The 23,099-nt window shown below is 42.7% G+C and overlaps 1 protein-coding gene across 6 annotated transcripts in view; it reads left to right on the plus strand.

Moving 5' to 3' along the window:
• The window catches only part of slc8a4b (solute carrier family 8 member 4b), a 105,438-nt gene that overhangs the window by 38,364 nt on the left and 43,975 nt on the right, over positions 1–23,099 (plus strand). For 5 of the 6 annotated variants that reach the window (XR_004612010.1, XM_034569461.1, XM_034569458.1 and 2 more), the window contains 5 exons: positions 19,023–19,271; positions 20,306–20,445; positions 21,013–21,165; positions 21,259–21,486; positions 21,601–22,011. Coding sequence is in view for 5 of the 6 variants with exons in the window: in XM_034569461.1 (XP_034425352.1) it covers positions 19,103–19,271; positions 20,306–20,445; positions 21,013–21,165; positions 21,259–21,486; positions 21,601–22,011 (1,101 nt within the window). In the remaining variant the exon portion in view is untranslated. Of the gene's footprint in view, positions 1–16,831; positions 16,909–19,022; positions 19,272–20,305; positions 20,446–21,012; positions 21,166–21,258; positions 21,487–21,600; positions 22,012–23,099 lie in introns of those variants that run through there. The other variant, XM_034569460.1, reaches the window with a different exon arrangement.

Here is a 23,099-nt window from a genome sequence, read left to right on the forward strand (position 1 = left end):
ACAATGGAGACAGTAATAAGTGGTTTTGATGGGGGACAAAATAGGTTTTGCTGTAATGTCGTATGGTTTTTTCGGGACATCACCGATGGTTTGTGAGGAGCCCAGGGTCATGAAAACGTCTCCTGAAATAAAACAGACCAATTTTGGGATTCATCGGAAGACATCAGTAAAATGGTTAAAAAATGACTCAGGTCATTTTCAGTGCTGTTAAATCAATTGTCTCAAATTTCACGAGAAGATATGAGATCTAATACAAAGGTCTGTGTCAAGATATATAAAAAGGGCAATTCTGTTCACTTCCTCACTTCTCTGAAAAACTGTAAAATGGGGATATTACTCAGACAGGATGAGGCCGCATCAGGTTCAGGTTGTGCTTCTGCTCTGAAAACATAACCTCCTTAGTGACGATACATGTTCAGCTCCCTCATGTTCCTTGTGAATCTCTGTTTTTGACTTTTGCTCTTTCTTAAGACTTTGGATTTGTCGCTGCCCTGTCTGGATTCTTTACCTCGCTCTTTACTTTTGACCTTTGACAACCTCAATCAGCCTTTGTGTTTGCTTTTTTGGGGGGGATAATTCACTGAACGGTGCTTATCTGAGCCCTCAAACCTTTATCCTGTTTCCCTGCAGACGGGTCATTTTTGTAGGTGTAGCTGTTTATCTACTTGTTGAGCTGATGTCAGAATTCAAGTCGTCCAAAAAGTAACTTAAACGTTTTCTTTTTTAACTTGCGGCTACAGTATTAGTTCCACTTTGCCACGGTGAAAAGCGGTAATTTGAGATGGAGTGCATTTGAAAATTAAACATTGCAAGCTCGCCTGCTGGAGATGAATGCATTAGAGGCCAGACAAATTGGGTGAAATTGTCCTCCCACCACTCTGGTCTGGTCTAATGGAGCCGCTGTGGCCAAACAACGCTGCAAGGCTGTGGCTGAAACTCATCCCTGCCTGCACACCAGTGCACGGCAGGACAAAATATTCTGTCTGGCTTTTTTATTTTCTCCTTGCGTCGCTCTCTTTATTTATGTCAGTGTTGTCATTCACAGGACAATGGAGTATGAGGCTACATCCATGCGTTAACTAAAAAGAGGCGCTTTCAATCTAAAGCGAGTGTTTTGGCTCTGTATCAGGAGGGTTGTCGTCAGTTTGTGGTATTGTGAGCTGGATTTGTCGCTCCACAGATGATTGGAGGGTTTTACGGAATCCATGCATCTCACTAGTGGCTTATGAGTCAAGCCTGTGTCTGACTGATTCTGTGGTTGTGCGGGAGAATAGGACTCAAGGTTAAAATGGAAATGCACACTGTCCATATTAGTCAGGCTATATATCTCCTTTAGCTCCTTTAGAACCTCCTCCTCCTTTCTTTATCCTTCATTTCCTCTGCTGCTCTCTCCCTGCTCCTGTTGTCAGCCGCATCGTAAATATGAGCTGTTGTTTTCTAATCCCCTCTCCTCGCTCGGCCTCGTCCTCTATCGATTGTTTCCCCTGTTAATTAACTGAATTTATTCAAACACTGATTACTGTGTCGCAATTATAGAAACAACCTCTTGCTTTGCTTCTAAATAGACCTTCAAGCATGAGGTCAGAATAATCCGACTGTGCTCAGACCACACTGGAGGGCTGATTTGATCTAGATTGCAGCTATAGTAATATATACCTGCTGGAAAATAGCCGGTTCGGCTGCAAACTTTTCTCTCGCAGACAAAAAAATAGCAAGGGGTGAGTTCTCTGAGCGTTTTGGGGCTTATGTGTCAGAGATGACTAAAAAATATAGCTTTCCTAAAGGGGAGATGAGACATTTTGTGTGTGTGTGTGTGTGTGTGGTGTGAGAACCCTGACCCACACCCTGCTGTTTATCCAGTGATGCAGAGGTCAGCCGGTTCAGGCTCCAGCACCTCACACAGAGCACAGTTCAGCTCGTCAGCGTTAAGTTAGGACTCACTCCATCCTCTAAACTAAATGCCTGAAGCTCAGTGTCCCAACAAATTACGCTCATACTGTATCTGTTTGAGTTGATGAATTAAGGGAGATATGTGCTAACCAAGTTTGAGCTTTTTAGGGGAACCCTGCAACTCTGACTGGTCAAATCATTTTTGATATCTGGCACAGATATTGCAAGCGTTCAAATCTTTTATCGTTGTAAAGCTATTTTCCAGTATTTATCTAAACAGTATGTTATCATCAATATGAAACATAACAGCATTATGAAGGATTGTAGCAGTTTAGGTTGAATTGCAGAAATATATACACTACCGTTCAAAAGTTTGGGGTCACTTAGAAATTTCCTTCTTTTTCAAAGAAAAGCACTGTTTTTTTCAATGAAGATAACATTAAATTAATCAGAAATACACTCTATACATTGTTAATGTGGTAAATGACTATTCTAGGTGGAAACGTCTGGTTTTTAATGAAATATCTACATAGGTGTATAGAGGCCCATTTCCAGCAACTATCACTCCAGTGTTCTAATGGTACATTGTGTTTGCTAATCGCCTTAGAAGACTAATGGATGATTAGAAAACCCTTGAAAACCCTTCTGCAATTATGTTAGCACAGCTGAAAACTGTTTTGCTGGTGAGAGAAGCTATAAAACTGGCCTTCCTTTGAGCTAGTTGAGTATCTGGAGCATCACATTTGTGGGTTCGATTATACTCTCAAAATGGCCAGAAAAAGAGAACCTTCATGTGAAACTCGCCAGTCTATTCTTGATCTTAGAAATGAAGGCTATTCCATGCGAGAAATTGCGAAGAAACTGAAAATTTCCTACAACGGTGTGTACTACTCCCTTCAGAGAACAGCACAAACGGGCTCTAACCAGAGTAGAAAGAGAAGTGGGAGGCCCCGGTGCACAACTCAGCAAGAAGACAAGTATATTAGAGTCTCTAGTTTGAGAAATAGACGCCTCACAGGTCCTCAACTGGCAGCTTCTTTAAATGGTACCCGCAAAACGCCAGTGTCAACGTCTACAGTGAAGAGGCGACTCCGGGATGCTGGCCTTCTAGGCAGAGTGGCAAAGAAAAAGCCATATGTGAGACTGGCCAATAAAAAGAAAAGATTGATATGGGCAAAAGAACACAGACATTGGACAGAGGAAGATTGGAAAAAAGTGTTATGGACAGACGAATCAAAGTTTGAGGTGTTTGGATCACACAGAAGAACATTTGTGAGACGCAGAACAGGTGAAAAGATGCTGGAAGAGTGCCTGACGCCATCTGTCAAGCATGGTGGAGGTAATGTGATGGTCTGGGGCTGCTTTGGTGCTGGTAAAGTGGGAGATTTGTACAAGGTAAAAGGGATTTTAAATAAGGAAGGCTATCACTCCATTTTGCAACGCCATGCCATACCCTGTGGACAGCGCTTGATTGGAGCCAATTTCCTCCTACAACAGGACAATGACCCAAAGCACACCTCCAAATTATGCAATAACTATTTAGGGAAGAAGCAGGCAGCTGGTATGCTGTCTGTAATGGAGTGGCCAGTGCAGTCACCAGATCTCAACCCCATTGAGCTGTTGTGGGAGCAGCTTGACTGTATGGTACGCAAGAAGTGCCCATCAAGCCAATCCAACTTGTGGGAGGTGCTTCAGGAAGCGTGGGGTGAAATTTCTACAGATTACCACAACAAATTAACAGCTAGAATGCCAAAGGTCTGCAATGCTGTAATTGCTGCAAATGGAGCATTCTTTGACGAAAGCAAAGTTTGAAGAACAAAATTAATATTTCAAATAAAAATCATTATTTCTACCTTGTCAATGTCTTGACTATATTTTCTATTCATTTTGCAACTCATTTGATGAATAAAAGTGTGAGTTTTCATGGAAAACACAAAATTGTCTGGGTGACCCCAAACTTTTGAACGGTAGTGTATATATTCACCAAAGTTAGCTTATAGTGTCTTTTAGACCTCCAGAGAGTTTGCTCTTTGGTTTTTGAGTCAAATACATTTTTTATCTGAAGTGGCATCCTGTATGTAATTCTAAGTGATCAGTGCGTGGTCAGGCACATGCAAAATCCTAATGCACTACTGTGTTGATGGCTCCTAAGCCACTGGGAGTCTGTTCAAAGAAATATGATGTCTTTAATTAGAATTTTTAAAGTAGATGTTGATTCAGTTTATTTTAAAACTACATTTGAATGTTGAGGTGGTAATGATCCTCTAAGAAGCAGTGGCCATTCTTCATTTCTGCTCCGTTTACATTTGCCCTAACAGTCTGTTATGTCATTATCTGTTGCCTAATGAGGTAACACAATGCTGATTGAGCCTGTGGCCCACTAATGAAATTATTGCAGTTATGCAATTTACATATTTGCGATAACATCTGTGTGTCTGTTGCAACATTCCCATTAAAATACTGCTGTATTAAGTTGCTGCTGATGTGAAGCAGCAGCGGCTGCCCTGCTGCTCTGGTGCACGACTCTTTTCATATACCTTTGTTCCCGATTTGATGTGAGCTAACTGGAGTTAACTGATCACACCTTTTCCCTCACAATGACCTATACTGCAGCCAGCCAGCAGGGGGCGACCCAGACAGTTTGGCTTAACTTTTCTTCTCGGGACTGAAAGTTCCAGTTGGGTTTTGGGAAAATGAAGCAAACCAAAGACTCTTTAATTTGTACTGGCAACCTGGGATTTATTAGTTTTTTCATCAAGATTTTTTCATCCCACTTAACTGTCTGCAAGACTTTTTTTATGTGCATACTCAAAAAGTGATGAAAACATTTCTTCTGAGCATTGCAATTGCTCCAAAATGACCCTTTTTACTTTCCCTAACTATGCAATTATGTCCACTTATAATTAAAAAAGTCTTCCAGGGCTGTATTAGTTTCAAACCACTGATGTTTTACAGAGTCAGCAGAACTTCTCAGGTGGAGAAAGATGAAAAACTTTCCTGGCACATCATCAAATTTAACAGAGCAAAATCCTGTGACGTGACATGCAGTCGTTCTATCTACTTGTTCTATTTATTAGTTCTTCCGCAATTGACATCCCGTGCACATTTGGCTAAATGCATGCAGATTTGTGATAAAGCTAACTGATAATGTGGAACATTTACCGGGCTAAGAATCATCTAGATGTGTCTTTAACGTGTCCTGTTCAAATTGCAGGAGGACCTGAAGTGGTAATTGGGTGTAAGAATCTCATTTAAAGTCCTGCACTCCTCTCTAATCGGGCTAATCCCCCACACTGAGCTCCCCAAATAGTCAATAAAGAGAAAGTGCGGAGTGGACCACCCCCAAAACTGTGGTGATACCAGAGGTGTAGAAATGGGTTTTGTTGACATTATTTAGAAGAGGAAACATTCAAGGGGGAGCGTCAGACAGCAGGTTGGAATTGTGCGTCCCCACAAACACAGGCGTCGTGTCCTCAATCTTTGTGCGTAGGTGTGTGACCTTGAGCTGAGGTGCTCCATTCAGCTGGTGATTGCCAGACCTCTCTGGCGTCGCCGCTGGTAATGCCATGAATTGATTCAGTGCCAATCCCGAAATTCGTTCCCCCTCCGAATCTAAACCTCTCCCCCTTTCGCTTTTTTGTCTCCTCTCTCTTTCAACACTTCCATCTCCTTCCCCTCGCCCCTTTCCTCCCGACCGTGCAGTCCTCTCTCCGACTGCACTTAACTGTCAACCTTGCTCATCTCTGGCTAAGCCTGTGCCACAGTGTGTGTTTATAGAAGTACAGTGTCTCCACTAATTGCAACTGTTAAAACTCTCGCCAACCTCATTGCTTCCCTGTCCCAGTCATTACAGCTGTGACAGCGAAGGTCTTTCCACATTCATTTGCATTTTACAGTCATTGCTTGCACTTGTGCATGCGAAGGACATAGAAGCTGAGTGTGTGTGTGTGTACCTGTCACAGCTCCAGCTAACTCTTTACAGCGACGCCTGTGATTTAAGATGTATTTTATCAAATGAATCAGGTAGTTCTACCAATTAATCATATACTTGATCCTGTGGTGCTTAATAGTTAAAACGAATTTTACATGACTCACAATTCGTTCATATATATTTACGAAAAAATGTAGCATCACTGGCTTACTTAAGGTTACTAATAGGTCAAGAGGGCATGCAACAGGTCAAACTGAGAGTGATCGCCCTCTGCTGGATCAGGAGACAAACTACTTCAGACGGTCTGATGCGCTTGTAGACTATATTTTGAATTCAGCATTTCAGGGTAAAGAAATATATAATATATGATCTTTGGATTTAAACATACTCTGCCTAAACACGGTTTTAAATCCACCTGTTGAGTATGTGTACCCTAATGAAGCATGTACAAGCAGCATATATAAACTTTTAATAACACACAGCAGAGCCCAGGCTGGAGTAATGCTCGTTATTTTAGGAAATCCAGTTTGAGCAGTGACTTGTTACTGTAATCTCCACTTAACAGTCTGATTTATGCGGAAAAACCCTCTTATCTAATTGATTCAGTTAATGTTTTCCCTATGAATAATCTGCTGACATTACGCTCTTGTTTCCTCCATCTGGCTGACACACACACACACACGCACACAGAGTGCATCACCCACTCATTTCATACCCTTAATGACAACGATAATAACTTTCCTATACCATTAATCACTGTGGTAACACAACAACAGCACACAGGACTGTCTCTGCTCTCTGCTCTCTACTGTCTCTTTGTATTCCATCTTCTTCTCTCTGATCATCCCTTCTTCCATTTGAATACAACACTACACACAACAGATTAGCTCGTTTTGCACTCCACTCAAAAATAAGTGCATCATCCGGTATTAGTGCCAAAAGATTTGCAGCATTAAAATGATGGGGTTTCCATCGGCCTCAGTTTGCAGCTGCATGGATTTTTCTTTTTACTTTGTGAGTCACAATCCTGACAGCATAAATACTTACTGTGCACGCAGCTTTCTGCTTCATCCACATGCATTCATTAAAGCACAAGTTCACCTTCCCCATATACTTTGTGCTCTTCAGGTGCTCTTCTTGAGTGATTAGTGAATGAGTGTTTATGAGTCTCCCATATTTAGTTATTATACTTAGTTTAGTTTATTTCACACAGCATAAATATAAATTACACAAATTAGATGTTAAAAAACAGTAATGGCTTATATGAACATCCAAATATAACAAAAGATAGTACAAATATACAATCCTCAATATAGGTTACAGGTTACAGTATTCAACCTAACGGGTAACGGTACACATGTTCAGCATTTTTGATTAACCAAAGAACTTTCCCGTTAATAGCTCTGTTGCTAGGCGACAGCTGTAAGGGTGGGACAAGCTTGTGACGCAAAATAAGAAGACCGGGCCGTCTCATTTCGGTTAAGCCAACATGCACCCTTCCACCCCTCAACAAAAAAGGAAAGAAATCAAAAATGCACTAACAGCTTTAATCTAAAAACCAAGAGAAGAAGAGAATATAGACTTAACTCTGAGGCCACTTTGGCCACATGCAAATTCACCTTGTTTCTGCTGAATGAATCCATAGCTAAAGAATGTCATTAATATAGAGCTGCAGCTATTGGTTGGATAGCACCTCTCTGTAGTCATTTCCATTGTTCTGTAGTCCTTTGGGAGTCTTTCTGGTTGTTTCTGAACCTTTTTCTATTTGTTTGTCTACCTTTTTTTGCTTTGAGCCGCTTTCTGTTCAATTTGAGTCTTTTTCTTGCGGCTTTGTTGCTATTTTGCATTTCTTGGAGTGAGTTTTGCATCTTTGTGTTGCATTTTTTTCTGGTTGTGCCACTTCAGCGATGCATCCATGAGTGACAGGCTCAATGGAGAGAGAAGAGAGCAGAAACAGGGTAAACAGTGCACATATATATAGAGAGAGAAAATGAAAAGTGAGTGTGAGAAGAATGTGGAAAACAACATTGGCCGTTACCATGGTAACTAATGGGATACCATAAGTTATTATCCTGTATGGCATGAAGAGTGGGTGATGCTGTGAGTGTGTGAAAAGATACAGATGTGTGTGTGTGTGTGTGTGTGTGTGTGTGTGTGTGTGTGTGTGTGTGTGTGTGTGTGTGTGTGTGTGTGTGTGTGTTTTAATGAGAGAGAGTACTTGTGCAGATTGAGTGGAAAAATGTTGACGAGTGTGTTTGCACTGACATGTGTGTGTGTGTGTGTGTGTGTGTGTGTGTGTGTGTGTGTGTGTGTGTGTGTGTGTGTGTGTGTGTGTGCCTGCTTCACTACTCACTATTAATATAAGAGAGAGAATAGGAGGGATTAATGCAACTTCCAATTATTGTTACCGTGTTTGCATTCTCTCCCTCTTTCCCTCTCTTTTCTCCCACTCTTTTTCTTCCTCGTCCTCTTCCTCACTCACTCACGGACTGACCTGTCTCTTCCTCTATCCTTCTCTTTCCTGTAAGCTCTCAGTGACAAGGGGATTTTCTTTAGCCATTTTTATTAAGATTGATGTTATTTGACACACAAGAGGGATCGAGGGAGGAAGTGGGGATTGAGGATGAATGAGATTCGGTGAATGACGAGGAAATGGCCGGACACATGGAAATGTACGATTAATGAAACGAAAAAAAGAGGAAGGAGTAGAAGAGAGAGAGACAAAGAGAAAAGATGAGAGGGGAAAAAGAAATCAGCAGGAGAGTATAAAGACAGACCAAACGGATGGGGGAGAAACAGGAAATAGGGGGGAAAGGGAAGCAAGAGAAGAACTTGCATCACCCGTCTAATAGAAGCCCAGGGGATAAGGGGGGTGTTTGTGATGATAAACTCTTCACCCTCACTGAATTTGACACACACACACACACACACACACACACACACACACACACACACACACACACACACACACACATTCTCCTCATTTGCTTTTTGTTGGCCAGATGTTGTCTCAGACGTAACCTGACCCGTTCCTGTTTAGTTAAGAGCAGAGTTCATTATCACTGTATAAGCTTCAACACTCCACTGAAACAAACCATAACTCAGTCCAGGTTTGTTATCAGGTGCAGAGCAGATTATGCAGAGACTTTTCACTATCACTTGCAACCATATGTGATGTATTTGTGTTTTCCTGGCATTGAAACATGAATCTGTACATAAAAATCCACATAGCAGCTTCGTGAGTCAGATATTTAACGGATCAGAAGACGATCCAATCTGTCATCCACAGATGATGCACAGTTCTCCCAATAATATCTCTCAACGGTATCATTTTCCCCTGTGGGTGCTCACACTTATTTTGCATGAGCACTCTCGTAATATACACACACACGCATGTTGGCAGTGAGAACACAACTTGAGTTCATACTGTTACAACGTAATCAGGAATATTTCCCCAGGACCTTTTAATGCAGTGGCTCGAATCTGCACCTCATTTTACAGATTTCTTCCTGACTTGACGAGATGAACCGGTCAACGGGACCAAAATGTAGTCCGACCAAAAGAGGTGGTCTTGGTCGGGATCAAACTCCAGTTCAATGGCTGTGGCTCAGTAGGTAGAGCGGGTCGTCCACCAAACAGAAAGTCGGCGGTTCAATCGCAGTCTCCTCACCCCTCTCTTTGCGCCAAAGTGTCCTCAGAGAAGATATTGAATCCCAAATAGCCCCTGTGTGCCGGCAGTGTGTGAGTGAAGAAAGTGCTGCTCATAGATGCAATGTATGAATGTGTGTGAATGAGAAAACTGTACAGTGAAGCACTTTACAGACCATTTAACCAGGGTTCAATTTGTTTGCAATGTGAAAACACCTCTTTGGATAGCTTCCTACCGATTGCAGGAAATTGAGACAGCATTAAGATGACATAAGATGTACCTTCATTGATGCTCCATAGACGAAATTAAACCATAGAAGAATGAAAAGAAGCCGTCTTTTTTATATATATATATATATATATATATATATATATAATGTAAACAAAGTAACAAAGACATGAATCTTGGTTTGAAACATGGTCCAGACTTTCATTTGTGAAAACGCCCGTAGAACACACATTTCCCAACACTTAGTTGCAAACCAACTGGCAACATTTTTACTTATTTATGCGCAACATAAATTTCCACCTCCCGAGATTTTTATGCCTCCGGCCCACAGTCACAACACACACACAACCTCACGTATACACACTAGCTCGCTCACACACATGCTCAAACCCCGCACACAGCCAGCCGCATCATATCGTGCATCATCTTCTCCCATATTAATGTCACAGCCCATTAAAACCCTTTTAACCCCATCTGAGTGATGTCCTCGCCTACACAAACTTTCACATGTTCATGCAGCATGCCTATGAAGGGGCAGAGATGGGGGGAAGAAAACGCTATTTTTAAAAAGAGAGAGAGCGCGAACTTTAGGATGGCAGCGTTGTGCTTTCAGTAGTGAAACGTGTTAGATCATCACCTCATAAAAAAAGATTCAAACACATGGAGAAACAGGCGTAAAGGGAGAGGACCAGAGTTGAGTTTTATTGCCTGAGGCAGGACAATATTAGCCTACATTTACTCGGGACCCCGTGGTGGATTTGTATGCTGCAAATGAAGGAGCCAGACTCTTTTGGGAGCAGAGAACAGCAAGACTTCTGCTCTCATTAACTTCCCCTCACCTTCTCCTGTTTCTCACATTATTCTGAGGGAGACAAAACCATCTTAGGGTGCAGCCACACGACCAAAAACAGGGGGGTTGTATTTTAATAAGAGCGAGCGTAAATAGGAATAAGGAGAAGAAACGATGTAGTGACAGAAAAGACGTGTGATTATACTGACTTTCTCTCAGTCTTAACCTCTGTGACCTTGGCTAGAGGCTTGATCTGACTTTCTGCACATCATATGACTCAAGCTGACGTAGAAACATTACATGCAATTCTGTGTGTGTGTTTGTGTGTGTGCGCGCCTTCAGCAGTACTATAGCACATATGAAGGATGGCTATTAAATAATGAGACTGGGCTTATATAAGTAAAACCAGGATTAGTCTCCTTATTTAAAGGTCACCCCTCCTATGCACTCCTCTCAGCACTACACTGGAGGTTCTGTCGAATGTGCGTGCTTGAACAGTACATCTGCATTTGTGGGTGCACTGTTGCATGCGTATATGTGTATTTGTGTGTGTAAGTGTGTGTTTGCTGAGTTACAAGCTGCGTCAGGTCCGCTTCCTTTTGAGGACGTGCTATACCCCGGCCCAAAGCCAAACCGAAATGAGACAGTCTGGTCTACAGACGCTTTCTGTGATCGGCGTCACCAGCTTGTCACGCCCCTATTGCTGTTGCCGAGCAACAGGGCTGAGGTTGGGCCCGATGAGAAAGTTTTAATGCCCCATGTTTTTTTCTTTTAATGTGTATCATTAGTTCTTAAGGGGGCTTGATGTGTGAAACTCAAGCATTCGCTGTCTTATTGTTTGCAGGCGCCATAGTCTCTTTGAAAAATGGATAGATTGGGCCGGGAAGGATCCACCTGTTGGATCCTTCCTTTCCTTTCTCTGCAATGAAAATTTGTGTTTGTCGGTCGCATTTGAAGGAGCCTTGGAAATGGCCTAGTCACGCCGCTGTGCTGTAATCAATCTTCAAAAGAAGCCTCCTGGATGCAGCCCCTGAGCCACAGCTACTCTATACGCAAGCTTGTGTCTTGCCGGCTGTCTTCTCTGCTTAGGGAAAAAGTTTGTTTGTTCTCAAAGTGATGGATGAGCCCAGTGGCCAATCAATGATGAGCATAGTCGTGTAGGGAGAAACACAGAGTGACCACCAGGGCATTGACCACACACAACACACACACACACACACACACACACACACACACACACACACACACACACACACACACACACACACACATTTTGTTGCAATAAACATCGGTGCAAATGTGTCTTTAAATGCACATGATTTTACGTTTCATTATTTAGTGTAGTGAAAGGAGGTAAAGGAACACGTGGCTCCAGTGGGATGCATTCACGAGCACCAACAGTGTGTGCTGTGCCACAGTTAAAAAGCCCCTCCCCGTCTATGGGTTGCATTCACTGACACCAGAAATGCCTGAATGTTTCATGAGATAAGACGAGAATAAAACGTTCAGAAATGCTCTTAATTCTGCGTGTTACATCTCAACATGACGTCAGTGTCACGGACAGCTGTCAGTCCGTCTGCAGATCGTATTCACTGTGCTCTTCAGACGCACACACACACACTAATCGTAAACTCACTGATGCATGTGCAACATTCTGCAGCCACTTTTAACAGTGTTCGGAGGGGACAGCCAGGCCGCATCCCTGATGTCTTTGTTTTCGTTCCACTGAGCTTCGTTTACCATCGCCTTCAATCTGCACTGTGCTCCCGAGCGCGGGCAGCACTTCGCAGCGCCCTCTAACACACTCGGACAGCTGTATCCTCGGCCCAGTGGGGCGCGTTCACTATCGCCCTTAAATCTGCCTAATTACGCATCTCATCAGCTCTTCAGCCGCTCGATAGCTGTAATCCCGCAGCCACACACCCTCACGCTCTGCTTCTCTTCCTCCACCTCGTTTTCTTCATCTCCGAGCATCTCCTCCCTTCCACGGATTTTTATCTCAGCCCCTCGTTTCTTTTCCCCGCTACCTTTCTCTCTCATTCCCCCTCCCCCCTTTCTGTCCCCCTCTGTGTGTGTTGCGTCATCCTCCCCTCGCCTCATCTCTCCTCTAATCTTGTCCTAACCAAGTAAACCCAGCTCTTTGAGCTCTGTGTGCCACAGGCAGCCAGCGCCACTCTGCTCCCCCCTCCCCACAATAACTGCTCCCTCCTGGGTTTGCCTCCCTGCCTCCCTGCCTCCCCCCTCCACTACCACACCACCACCAACCCACCCCCTCGAGCCTGGAGCTTCCAAAGCTGTAGCCAAAGATCAGTCACGCATGTGCATGCACACACACCACATGCATATGCTCACACCCAGCGAATTCTACCACACACAGCACAGCTCCAGTGAATTTGCAAGGAACAGTCCGCACTCACACCCACACACACACCCACACACACACACACACTACAGTTATGACCAAGATCAGTCACACTGGCTTTATCTTGTTCGCTCTCACTCTCGGTGGAGCAGAGACAATAACTTTGTTAGAGACGGAGGGATGAAGGAAGGAGGAAATGGAGGCAGGAGGAAGGAAAGAGGCGACTGGGGGATGGAATGAAATGAGAGATTATGAGCTGGAGCGGTAAGAAGATAGAAGAACTAATAGAGACAGGGAAGATGGAGGAGATAGAGAAAGAGAGGGGGAATTTAAATGATGATCTTAAATGGGTTAATTTACCGCTTATTTTACACAGTGCAAATACAAAATTAGAGTCTTAATCCAAGCGAGAGAAATTGCTCACTCCTTTTCACATTCCTTTGTACATAGAAGTGCAGATTCAAAGTTGGGCAATGACAAAATAAACATGCAGTCTTCGGGGCATATATAAGCCACCACTGTGTTTTAGTTATATAAACTGTTTTATCTGCAGGGGGATGGGATATTACAAAAACCAAAACACTACCTGCAATCTTCAACTCACACCTTCCTCAGGGTGTTCAGGGGGTTGCAGGTGATTCGCAGAGAAAACAGTGATGCGATCGCACTTGACTTCACTTCATTCAGCTTTTTACAACTCAGTGCAGAGGTCGTATGACTTGTGAAGGCAGCGTTTGACGTCAGAAAGGATAAGACAGGTGGGAGAAGAGAGGGAGAGTCAGGACAAACAATGAAAGTAGGTGAGCCTGTGAAGATGTGATGAATCAAATGTCATTTAACCCTGAGACAATCTCTCCTGTGTGTGTGTGTGTGTGTGTGTGTGTGTGTGTGTGTGTGTGTGTGTGTGTGTGTGTGTGTGTGTGTGTGTTTGTTGATTCATGGTGCCAAATGACAGCCAAGCGGCAAAGCATTGCTGATGTGATATGAATCAACAACCATGGTCAGTGCCCTTACTGTTTTCAATAAGCGGGTCGAAGCTTGTGCGTGTGTGTGTGTGTGTGCGTGTGTGCGCGTGTGTGTGTGTGTGAGATGTGCTGTACAGTGGGTGTGAATATGTGTGTTGTCGGCCTTCATCTCATCCCCCAGCGCTTCTAGCAAACACTACACCCAACAGTGTCCTAACTCACTTTAGAGGCAAACTTTATCAGTCTGGGCAGCTCATTTGTTTTCCTCAAGACTGTTTATTGTTTGGACGTCCTTTCTGCTTTTTTATTTGCTGAAACATAACAGATCGTAATTTCTATGTATGGTTCTTGTTATCAGGTTTTCAGTGGTCTAAAATTGAATAATTGAGTAAATTTAAATATGTTCAAACATAACATACAAGGTCTTAAATAGGTTTAGGTAGATCTTAATCATGTTATAGTTCATTTACTACTATTTATGTAATGCTTAAGACATGTTTTGGTGGCATGTATACTTTGTTATGTCTCTGGGTGTTGTCAATGATACAGAAATTAGCATATCTCCTCTTCTCTCCTCTTCATCTTCTTCTTCTTGCTCATTATATTGATGTCTTCAAGCATTTAAGCTTCAGAGACAATGTTGTGTGTGTGTGTGTTGGATCAGTTAATAGGATAAATGAGTGATGCATGTTTACAACATTGTCTCTGAAGCTGAAATGCTTGAAGACATCAATCACTCAACACTCTGAACATCTGTCGGTTGGATCGAAAGCAGAGAAAACTAACAATCGCAGCTGTGTGTTTGTGAATGTGTCGCTCAGTTTGTGTGTTGGTGTTTTTGTGAATGTGTCGCACAGTTTGTGTGTGTGTGTTTCTGTGTGTGTGCAGCCACACGTTAACACACATGTCTGCTTGCACGCTCACATGTGCTTAAGCATCACTGTTAGTGTTGAGAAAAGTCAGGACAGCTCGTGGCATGTGTGCATGTATGATCTGTCACTATGATTAACGTCTTACAAGGATCAGCCCTGTGGTTATAAGGAACACACACACACATGCACACATAGATACGTACATGTACAAGGATCATTAGGACACAGTTTCAAACTCACTGGCTTAACAAAGGGGAAAATAAATAATTGTCAGCATAGAATTCCAACATGTCTCCCTCAGTAATGTGTGTTTAGACCGTGAATTCTGTATTATCAAGTGTGCAGTTTCAGTGGATGGATCAATTCACAAGATAAGCACATGCTCCATCTTCGACAAATGTTCCACTTTAGTTGATGATGATGACTCAGTGGAGCATCTTCTGCTGATGTTCAGATTTACAGTGAAACTTTCATTTTGCTGCCTTCAGTGTTTCCCTCTGGTTTTAATTTGCTCAATGAATGGTGCAGCTTCCATTAATGCAGTGCTGTCATTAAAGGTTGCTCTTAACTTGGCTCTGAAAATCAGACTAATAGCTGTTTGTAGCATTAATATGGCAACGTTGATGTAAAGCACCGTGCATCGTGTAGCCATTTGTATTTACTCTCAGAATTTATGGTTTGAAATGTCGAGGGAGTACCCTGCCTCTCGCCAGATGTCAGGCCCCCGCAACCCTCGAGGGCTAAGCAGTAGAGATAATGAATGGATGGATGGATCTATATCCATGAATTTACACTATATACTCCACAACTACCTTTCCAGGACAAGCCATTATTTACTTTTACTATCATTAGCTATATTTGTGCCAGAAAATACACATATTGTGCGCTACAAGGGCCCCAGATTTGTTTACAGACGAGGACGACATGTTAGGAGCGATAAGGTCCGGGCCGAGAGGAGGTGTGAAAAGAGAGATCGAGCGGGTGGATATGGAGAGGTGCTAGAGACGTGAAGTGGTGAGCGTGTGCGTAGGCAGACGAATGGAGAGAAAGAGCGAGAAAGAGACGGAGGGCGACAAGAGTTTAACTTATGCATGTACAGGGAGACGGAGAGGGGATGAGAGGATGAGCAGCAGGTGAAAGAGGCTGACAGAAAGGGAGAGGAGGAGGAGGAGGTGCAGATGGAGAAGGAAAGACAGCAAGAGAATAAGAATGGAACAGGTAAAAGAAGACGGCTGAGAAAGTGGAGGGAGCATTTTAACTATCATCAATGTCTCACCATTGATTTTTTTTAATAACTTCAATAATAATAGCTTTATTTATAGAGCACTTTTCTACACAAGGTACAAAGTCCTGCACAACAAGAAAACAAATTGTCTAAATACAGGCCCGACCATGAAGAGACTTAAAAGTAATCAATATCATTTTTAAATAAATCCTGGAACAAACAGGGAGAGGATGTAAAAACATAAAACAGGTGGAATGTGCTCATCTCTCTTAGCTCTAGTTAAAAGCCCAGCTGCTGAATCTTGTACAGGCTGCAATCGTTTGAGGGTTTTTCTGATTAAGACCAGAGAAAAGGCTGTTGCAGTAATGGAGGCGTGAGGTAATAAAAGCATGTGTGATCGCTTCTGCATCTCTGTCTGCGAGATAATTACTATGATGATTCAAAGAAATAAATCATGTTTTCTAACGTCAGAAGATCCCACATTATCTTCTACTTACAATTCTGAGTTTAACAGTTGATTCCTGACGACATTGTTTACATTTTAGTGTAAGTGATAGTTTGTGATAAGAGTGAAGTGTGACTACTGACCGAAGAGAATAAAAGAAAGAAAGAAAGGAAGATGGAGGAGAGAGACTGAGCTAGAGGAGGGAGACGGGGGAGTAGGTAGCAGGGATGGGTGGTGCAGGAGAGAGGGGAGCCGAGTATCGAAGTGACAGGTTGTTGTCATTGTAGCGAGACCCTGGAAGACGGATGATAACAGGGTCAACAACTCTGCTAATGTCACAACAGATGACTAACTGTGCTTGTGTGTGTGTGTGTGTGTGTGTGTGTGTGTGTGTGTGTGTGTGTGTGTGTGTGTGTGTGTGTGTGTGTGTGTGTGTGTGTGTGTGTGTGTGTGTGTGTGTGGAGGGGTGTGTCAGTGTGTTTGTGTGAAGAAGGGGTCAGCAATTTTTCCGTTCAAGGCTGACAAACCCTGAGTGTGTGTGCGAGTACAAGGTCAGCAACATCAAGTTTGTGTTTGTGTATTTGTCTCTATGTTGTTTGTGTGCGTGTGTGTGCGTGTGTATCCACCTACCGTCCACTGTTGTGTGTCTGTTGCTGTTTTTTTTATTTGACATAACACAAACTGCCTTTCCACCAAGTTTTCAGTCCCTTCTCACTCTCAACGTATTATCTCTGCTTCCTCGTGGTGGAAACACATCGCTGTTGTGCGGCTGCCTCCTCTCAGCTCAGCTTACGCTTATTGACAAACTCGGCTTCGCAGCATTTACAGCTGGCTGCACACACACACGCAGAGGTCTGTAATGACTAGTGTCATTATTCACCCACGAAACACTTGTTTCAAGGCCATTATTTCCGCTAGGGAATGGTGGGAGCACTGAAAAAATCTGTTTAAATGTTATTGTTGTTGCGGTTTGTGCCAAACAGTACTGTTCATATGAGAGCATGTTAACAGAGGTGAAAGAGGCATTAATCGTGCACTGGGGATTTGTAGCGGAGCCTCGTTGGCCAGATATTGAACTTGTTTTTTCTTCTGGACAGACAGCAAGAGACAACCCCAACTATATTATTGATACTACTCTTAATCCTGCATTAACTAACTTTTTGGCAATTTAGGGGCAAAGTAAACACAAGTATATTGTGAGGGAAATCTTGCAGAGTGAAGGAATTAAGTTTTTCTCGAGACGGATGATGTCTTAAACATTTAACCATAGTTAAATAATTAAATATTATATAATATAATAATCTCACCAAGTGGCCACATACCATTAGTCTTCATGTGGAGCTACTCTATTGGACAATTATAAAAAACAATTATAAAACCCACCAGATTACTGCAACCATGTTCCCCTTTATCCACCATCACACTTGATTTCAAGAGTTTTAGAAACAAAGCAAGACATTTTACACCATGTGATTGTCTGGAAAAAAAGACAAAAACAATAATAAACTTCTTAGGTCCATGGACTTAAGAACTTTATAATTGTTTTTGTATAAAGAGCACTTTACGAATGTGTGTCTTCTGCCTCCTCTGTGGTCCTGTTAAAAAAATATGTTTTTCACTGTTCTCCAGTCTGGACTAAAACAGGATGGATAGATTTTGTTCTGTCTCCTGAGCAGCTGGGACCTGCTACATCTCCTTCAGCTTCATTACAGACTTTATTATCTTAACTTTATTACAGATGCTGGCTATACATGAATCATCAGTTCTCAGACTTGTTTTTGTAGACTCGATGTGATGTAATCGCCTTCAATTATTGGCTTTTATTACTTTTTCATTCCCTTTGATCGCTTTTTAATCCACCAAGAAGCACTTTGCAACCATGTTTCAGTGAAATCCACTAAAAATGAAGAATGGGGCTCTGCTGACAAGGCCACTGAGTCCAGGATTGTTTTTCCTCACCTTGTAATTGGAGGAACATGAGCTTATTTCAAATTAGCAGTAGGCAGGGAGGCTGTAAATTGGTGCATTTGCTGCAGCACCCTCAGCAGTGGCAGGGGCTGTAACTACAAGACAAAAGAATAGAAATATATTAATTAATTAAAAATTAAACCTTTTTGAATGATACTTGATTTCATTTTTTATTGTATGATTTTTTTCTGTGTCTGATGATCAGACATATTGGTGACCGGCACTTCACCGCCATGTCTCAAAAAACTATTTCTGATTTCTATACTAATGGCCTCAAAGCCAAACAGCAAAGTTCTTTATAGAACAGGTTTACAGTCGCTGCTCTTGGAGCTAGCGGCCATTAGCTACAGGGCGGGTACCAGCAGGCAAATCTCCGCTGCCATTAACTCCTCCTATACCTGTGTAGCGTAGATGTGTCTTCTGATGAGGAATAAACCAGCATTCCGTGTGTGAACCGTCCATAGCTGAATACGGTGACATGCTGCTTTGAAATACAGGATGTTGCTGTTCAAGTTTGATGTCTGCTGTGTTGTAAAATGTGGCCATTTATATGAATACAAGAATCATGCCTGTTGCACAGCATTTAATGACGTCTCTGTATGGCTGTCCCCTCCCCAGAAGGTGTTTTTGTAATAATAAATTAAATGAAACGTGGTTTGATTGAAGTGTTGAGTAACTCCTCTTCTCTTGTCTCCAGGTCTTGGACGTGACCCCCACACTGAGCCGACCCAGTAGAAACCAGTAGAGTCCAGTGAGGGCCCGGCTGCATCGGCAGAAATGGCTCCGGCCGCCATGTCTGCACCTCCATCCTCTCCCGCCACCCGCCTCTCCTCATCCCTCCTCTTCTTCTCCCTCTCTTTCCTCCTGCTCCTGTCGTGTCCCGCATCGGTCCATGCGGGTTCAGAGGAGAAAAACTGCTCATCGAGTGGAGACGCCTGTCAGGAAGGTGGGTTTGGTCTTATCTGTGAGCACACCGCCGTTGAATGCACAAAAGAATGAATTAACACGATTTACATAGGATAGATATCTGTGCTTAACCCTTTCAGCTAGTGCAGCTTCGGCTAAGTAGGAGAATGGGTTAAAAGCTGTGTACCAGCCATGTAATGGATATTAGCAGCATTCATGAGAACAACACATAATGATGTTTGAAATCTGTCAAGTCCACCTTTTAATACTGATATCTGATAAAAAAACACAACATTACAGTGTAATCTCAGAGGAAACACTGCATCAGTACCATCTTCCCTCCTTGAATGAACAAACTTGATAATTCAATAATCTCCATTACGCCTTCTCTAAGAAACAATGATTAAACATGACATTCATGATCTTATATAATATTTATGCTACAATGGACGCAGTAGATGTATTGAATCATATAGCTGGACTGCATTAATGAATTTAAAAGTAGTCACTGATAGTATCTGCAGATTTAATAGTCTCCACCCTCTAGGTTGTATTATCCACAGATTATGTATAGAGCAGAAAGAGAAAAATAAATTGGACTTGGGCCTGATAAATACAGTTTGTATTCAGATAGGAGAAACAGTTCATGATCAGTCTAAGCTCTATTTCATGGTATTCTATCCATAATATTTTAAAAATAGTATTTCTTTATCAAACATATAGAAGCCCTTACAGGATGAGCAGTAGATAATGGATAGATGGATGGATGGATTGAAATCATACAGAAACATGCTTTGGATTTACTCCACAGCTCAGCTCCATAGACTCTGTTGTATATTTATCGTGTGGTACCAGTGTATCACTTCATATTTTTGCCAGATTAATCTGTGCGACCTGTCCACAAGCTGTGGAAACAACAAGATGCAGATTTATTTGCCAACTGCCAGGTGCTAACACACTAGTTTAAAGCATCACAGAGATCAGAGAGGGAAGGATTAGTGAGATTATTTCACAAAATTGTCCCAACCAAATAATGTTTTTGCTGCAATACTCTTGTTTGATAATCCCTTGCAGGAGTGGTGCTGCCCGTGTGGAACCCTCAGAACCCCTCTGTAGGGGACAAAGTGGCCCGGGCCATCGTTTACTTCGTAGCGCTCATCTACATGTTCCTGGGCATGAGCATCATAGCCGACCGGTTCATGTCGTCTATAGAGGTAGGCAAAACATGCTTAGTATTTTCTCCCATAGATTGTATACATGGATGGATGACATGACAGCCCCCTAAAAGTCATGCCAAATCATCTTGATTGCCCCCTGGTGGTTGACCGCAGTATATAAGTATAAATTAAAGGTCATATATTGGGTTTTAATTTAATAACACGTTAAATACATTTTTCGCAAATATGGTTTCTGTCCTTTTAGGTAGTTCTTATCACACTGATGTTTGCTCAAGTTTTCATTTTTCTGCTAAGTTTGATTTTAATTAGTTATTCGATGCTATAAAAACGCTTCATTTTTTAATAACAGGAGAAATTGGAGATGCGTCGGCCATCTTTATTTACAGTCTATGGTTTCTACATGATATTACATTACCTTATAGTAGATGAAGTAATACTCATATAACTCATAAGTTAGGATGTCAATTGTATTTCTGATACGATATGTTATTTATTATGCTGTCTTTTCCTTTCCTTTCCTTTCCTCTCCTTATGTACCACTCTTTTCTTTTCTTTTCTTTTCTTTTCTTTTCTTTTCTTTTCCTCTCCTCTCTCTGTCTGCAGGTCATAACCTCCCAGGAGAAAGAGATCACCATTAAGAGGCCAAACGGTGAGACGACCACGACCACGGTCAGGATCTGGAACGAGACCGTCTCTAATCTCACTCTAATGGCCTTGGGTTCTAGCGCCCCAGAGATCCTGCTGTCCGTTATTGAGGTTGGCACAATATGACCCGGGTGGTTACACATTAGAATAACTAATACAGAATGTAATTGGAACACGCTAATCAGATCTTCACCGTACCTACAGGTGTGCGGTCACGATTTCGAGGCCGGTTCCCTGGGTCCCAGCACCATCGTGGGCAGTGCTGCCTTCAACATGTTCGTCATCATCGCCCTGTGTGTGTACGTGGTTCCCGATGGAGAGACGCGCAAAATCAAACACCTTCGGGTGTTTTTCGTCACGGCAGCGTGGAGCATCTTTGCCTACATCTGGCTCTACTTGATTCTGAATGTCTTCTCACCTGGGGAGGTGGAGGTGAGGATGGAAAGAGGAGAAAGCTTTATGGAAAAAGCGAAAGTTGTTTTTGCAGGTATGGTAAGGAAGTAAAGAGAGGACGGAAAAAGGAACCCTGTCTCTTCTCTCCTCTAGGTTTGGGAGGCCGTGCTGACCTTCCTCTACTTCCCACTCTGCGTGGTCCAGGCCTGGGTGGCCGACCGGCGTCTCCTCATCTACAAGTACGTCCGCAAGCGCTACCGTGCCGACAAGAACCGCGGCATCATCATCGAGACGGAGGGCAGTGCAGACGAAGGGATCAGGGGCGTGGACGGAGGAGGTGGAGCGCTGGGTCCAGGTGGGTTCACCAAGATGGACATGCTGGAGCTGGACGGACAGATGGCGCTGAACTGTCACGGTGGGATGGACGGAGGGATGAGGGAGGAGGGAAGAGCGAAGGACGAGGAGGACGAGGCCAGGAGGGACATGGCGAAGACGCTGAAGGAGCTGAAGCAGAGGCACCCGGATAAAGACATGGAGCAGCTAATTGAGATGGCTAATTATCAGGTTAGGTGGCTACATAAACACGCCAACACATGCTAGCTATGTAGATTTAGGGAAATATGCCTGTGCACTTTTGATATGCAGTGGCTTCCTGTTGATGCTGTTTACCAGCAGGTAACTAACGCCGCTTTCAGACATGAAGTCCAGATATCTTCCTGATATTTTCCAGTATGTGAGAAAACAAATGTTTAAGAAAGGATATTTTCTGGATATTTCCCAGCCGGCCCCTGAGTAAATGTGCGAAAAATGACAGAGTGAGCCCATGAGAGAACACAGCAGGACGTGTAACTGAAAAAAACGAAAATAATACAAATATCTTAGGATGAAAAGAGGAGCCATACATGTAGAAGACAGCGATGAACATGTCAACTTAAAACGACAAAAAGATTAGAGAGCTTTTCGTGATACAGGCCAACGTCGGTGTAGATGTGCTGTAAACCAGGTGATTTTTGCGCTAGACAAGCTGTTTCAGCCTATTCCTTTCACAACCACACACATGGACAGAAAGAGTTAATTGACAGTTCGATGAAACCCAAAACTAAATAGGACGTTGCAGAGAGCTACAGCAGCACAGTGTGAAAATTATTATCAGAGGAGTTTCCTGTTTGAAGTGTCAGCTTAGAAATTCAAAACAACTTTATTTATCCCCGAAGGGCAATTCAAAGGATGTGTGGACTTGTGCACTTACAGCTGATGAGGGATGAATGAAGAAAACAACTGAATTGAAAACAACTCTTAATTTCTCTCAACATTCTGTCTCCACTTCTGTTGACTTCACTCCTAAAATTTAGTTTCACAGAGTTTCTGAGCTTCTCAAGTCCTATATTTACAGAATGAATCAGTCGCAGCCACAATGTCAGGCATCACTTTTCATATGTGACTCCTCTGAGGGTGACAGCGTCAAGGTGTTAACAAGGTGACAGTTGTTGAAGGTGACAGCAGAGCTGTTATACAGAGAACATTTCTAAATGTTCCAGAGCAACTTTCGAGCCATTTAACAAATTATTTTGTATTTCACTGGCTGATCTTTGCATAACTGCATCAGTAAATAGAATTAATCTCACTATTTATGTCTGCTACTGCAACTGGAG

Source organism: Hippoglossus hippoglossus, chromosome 18 (assembly GCF_009819705.1).
Source record: "Hippoglossus hippoglossus isolate fHipHip1 chromosome 18, fHipHip1.pri, whole genome shotgun sequence".
Taxonomy (NCBI): Eukaryota; Metazoa; Chordata; class Actinopteri; order Pleuronectiformes; family Pleuronectidae; genus Hippoglossus; species Hippoglossus hippoglossus.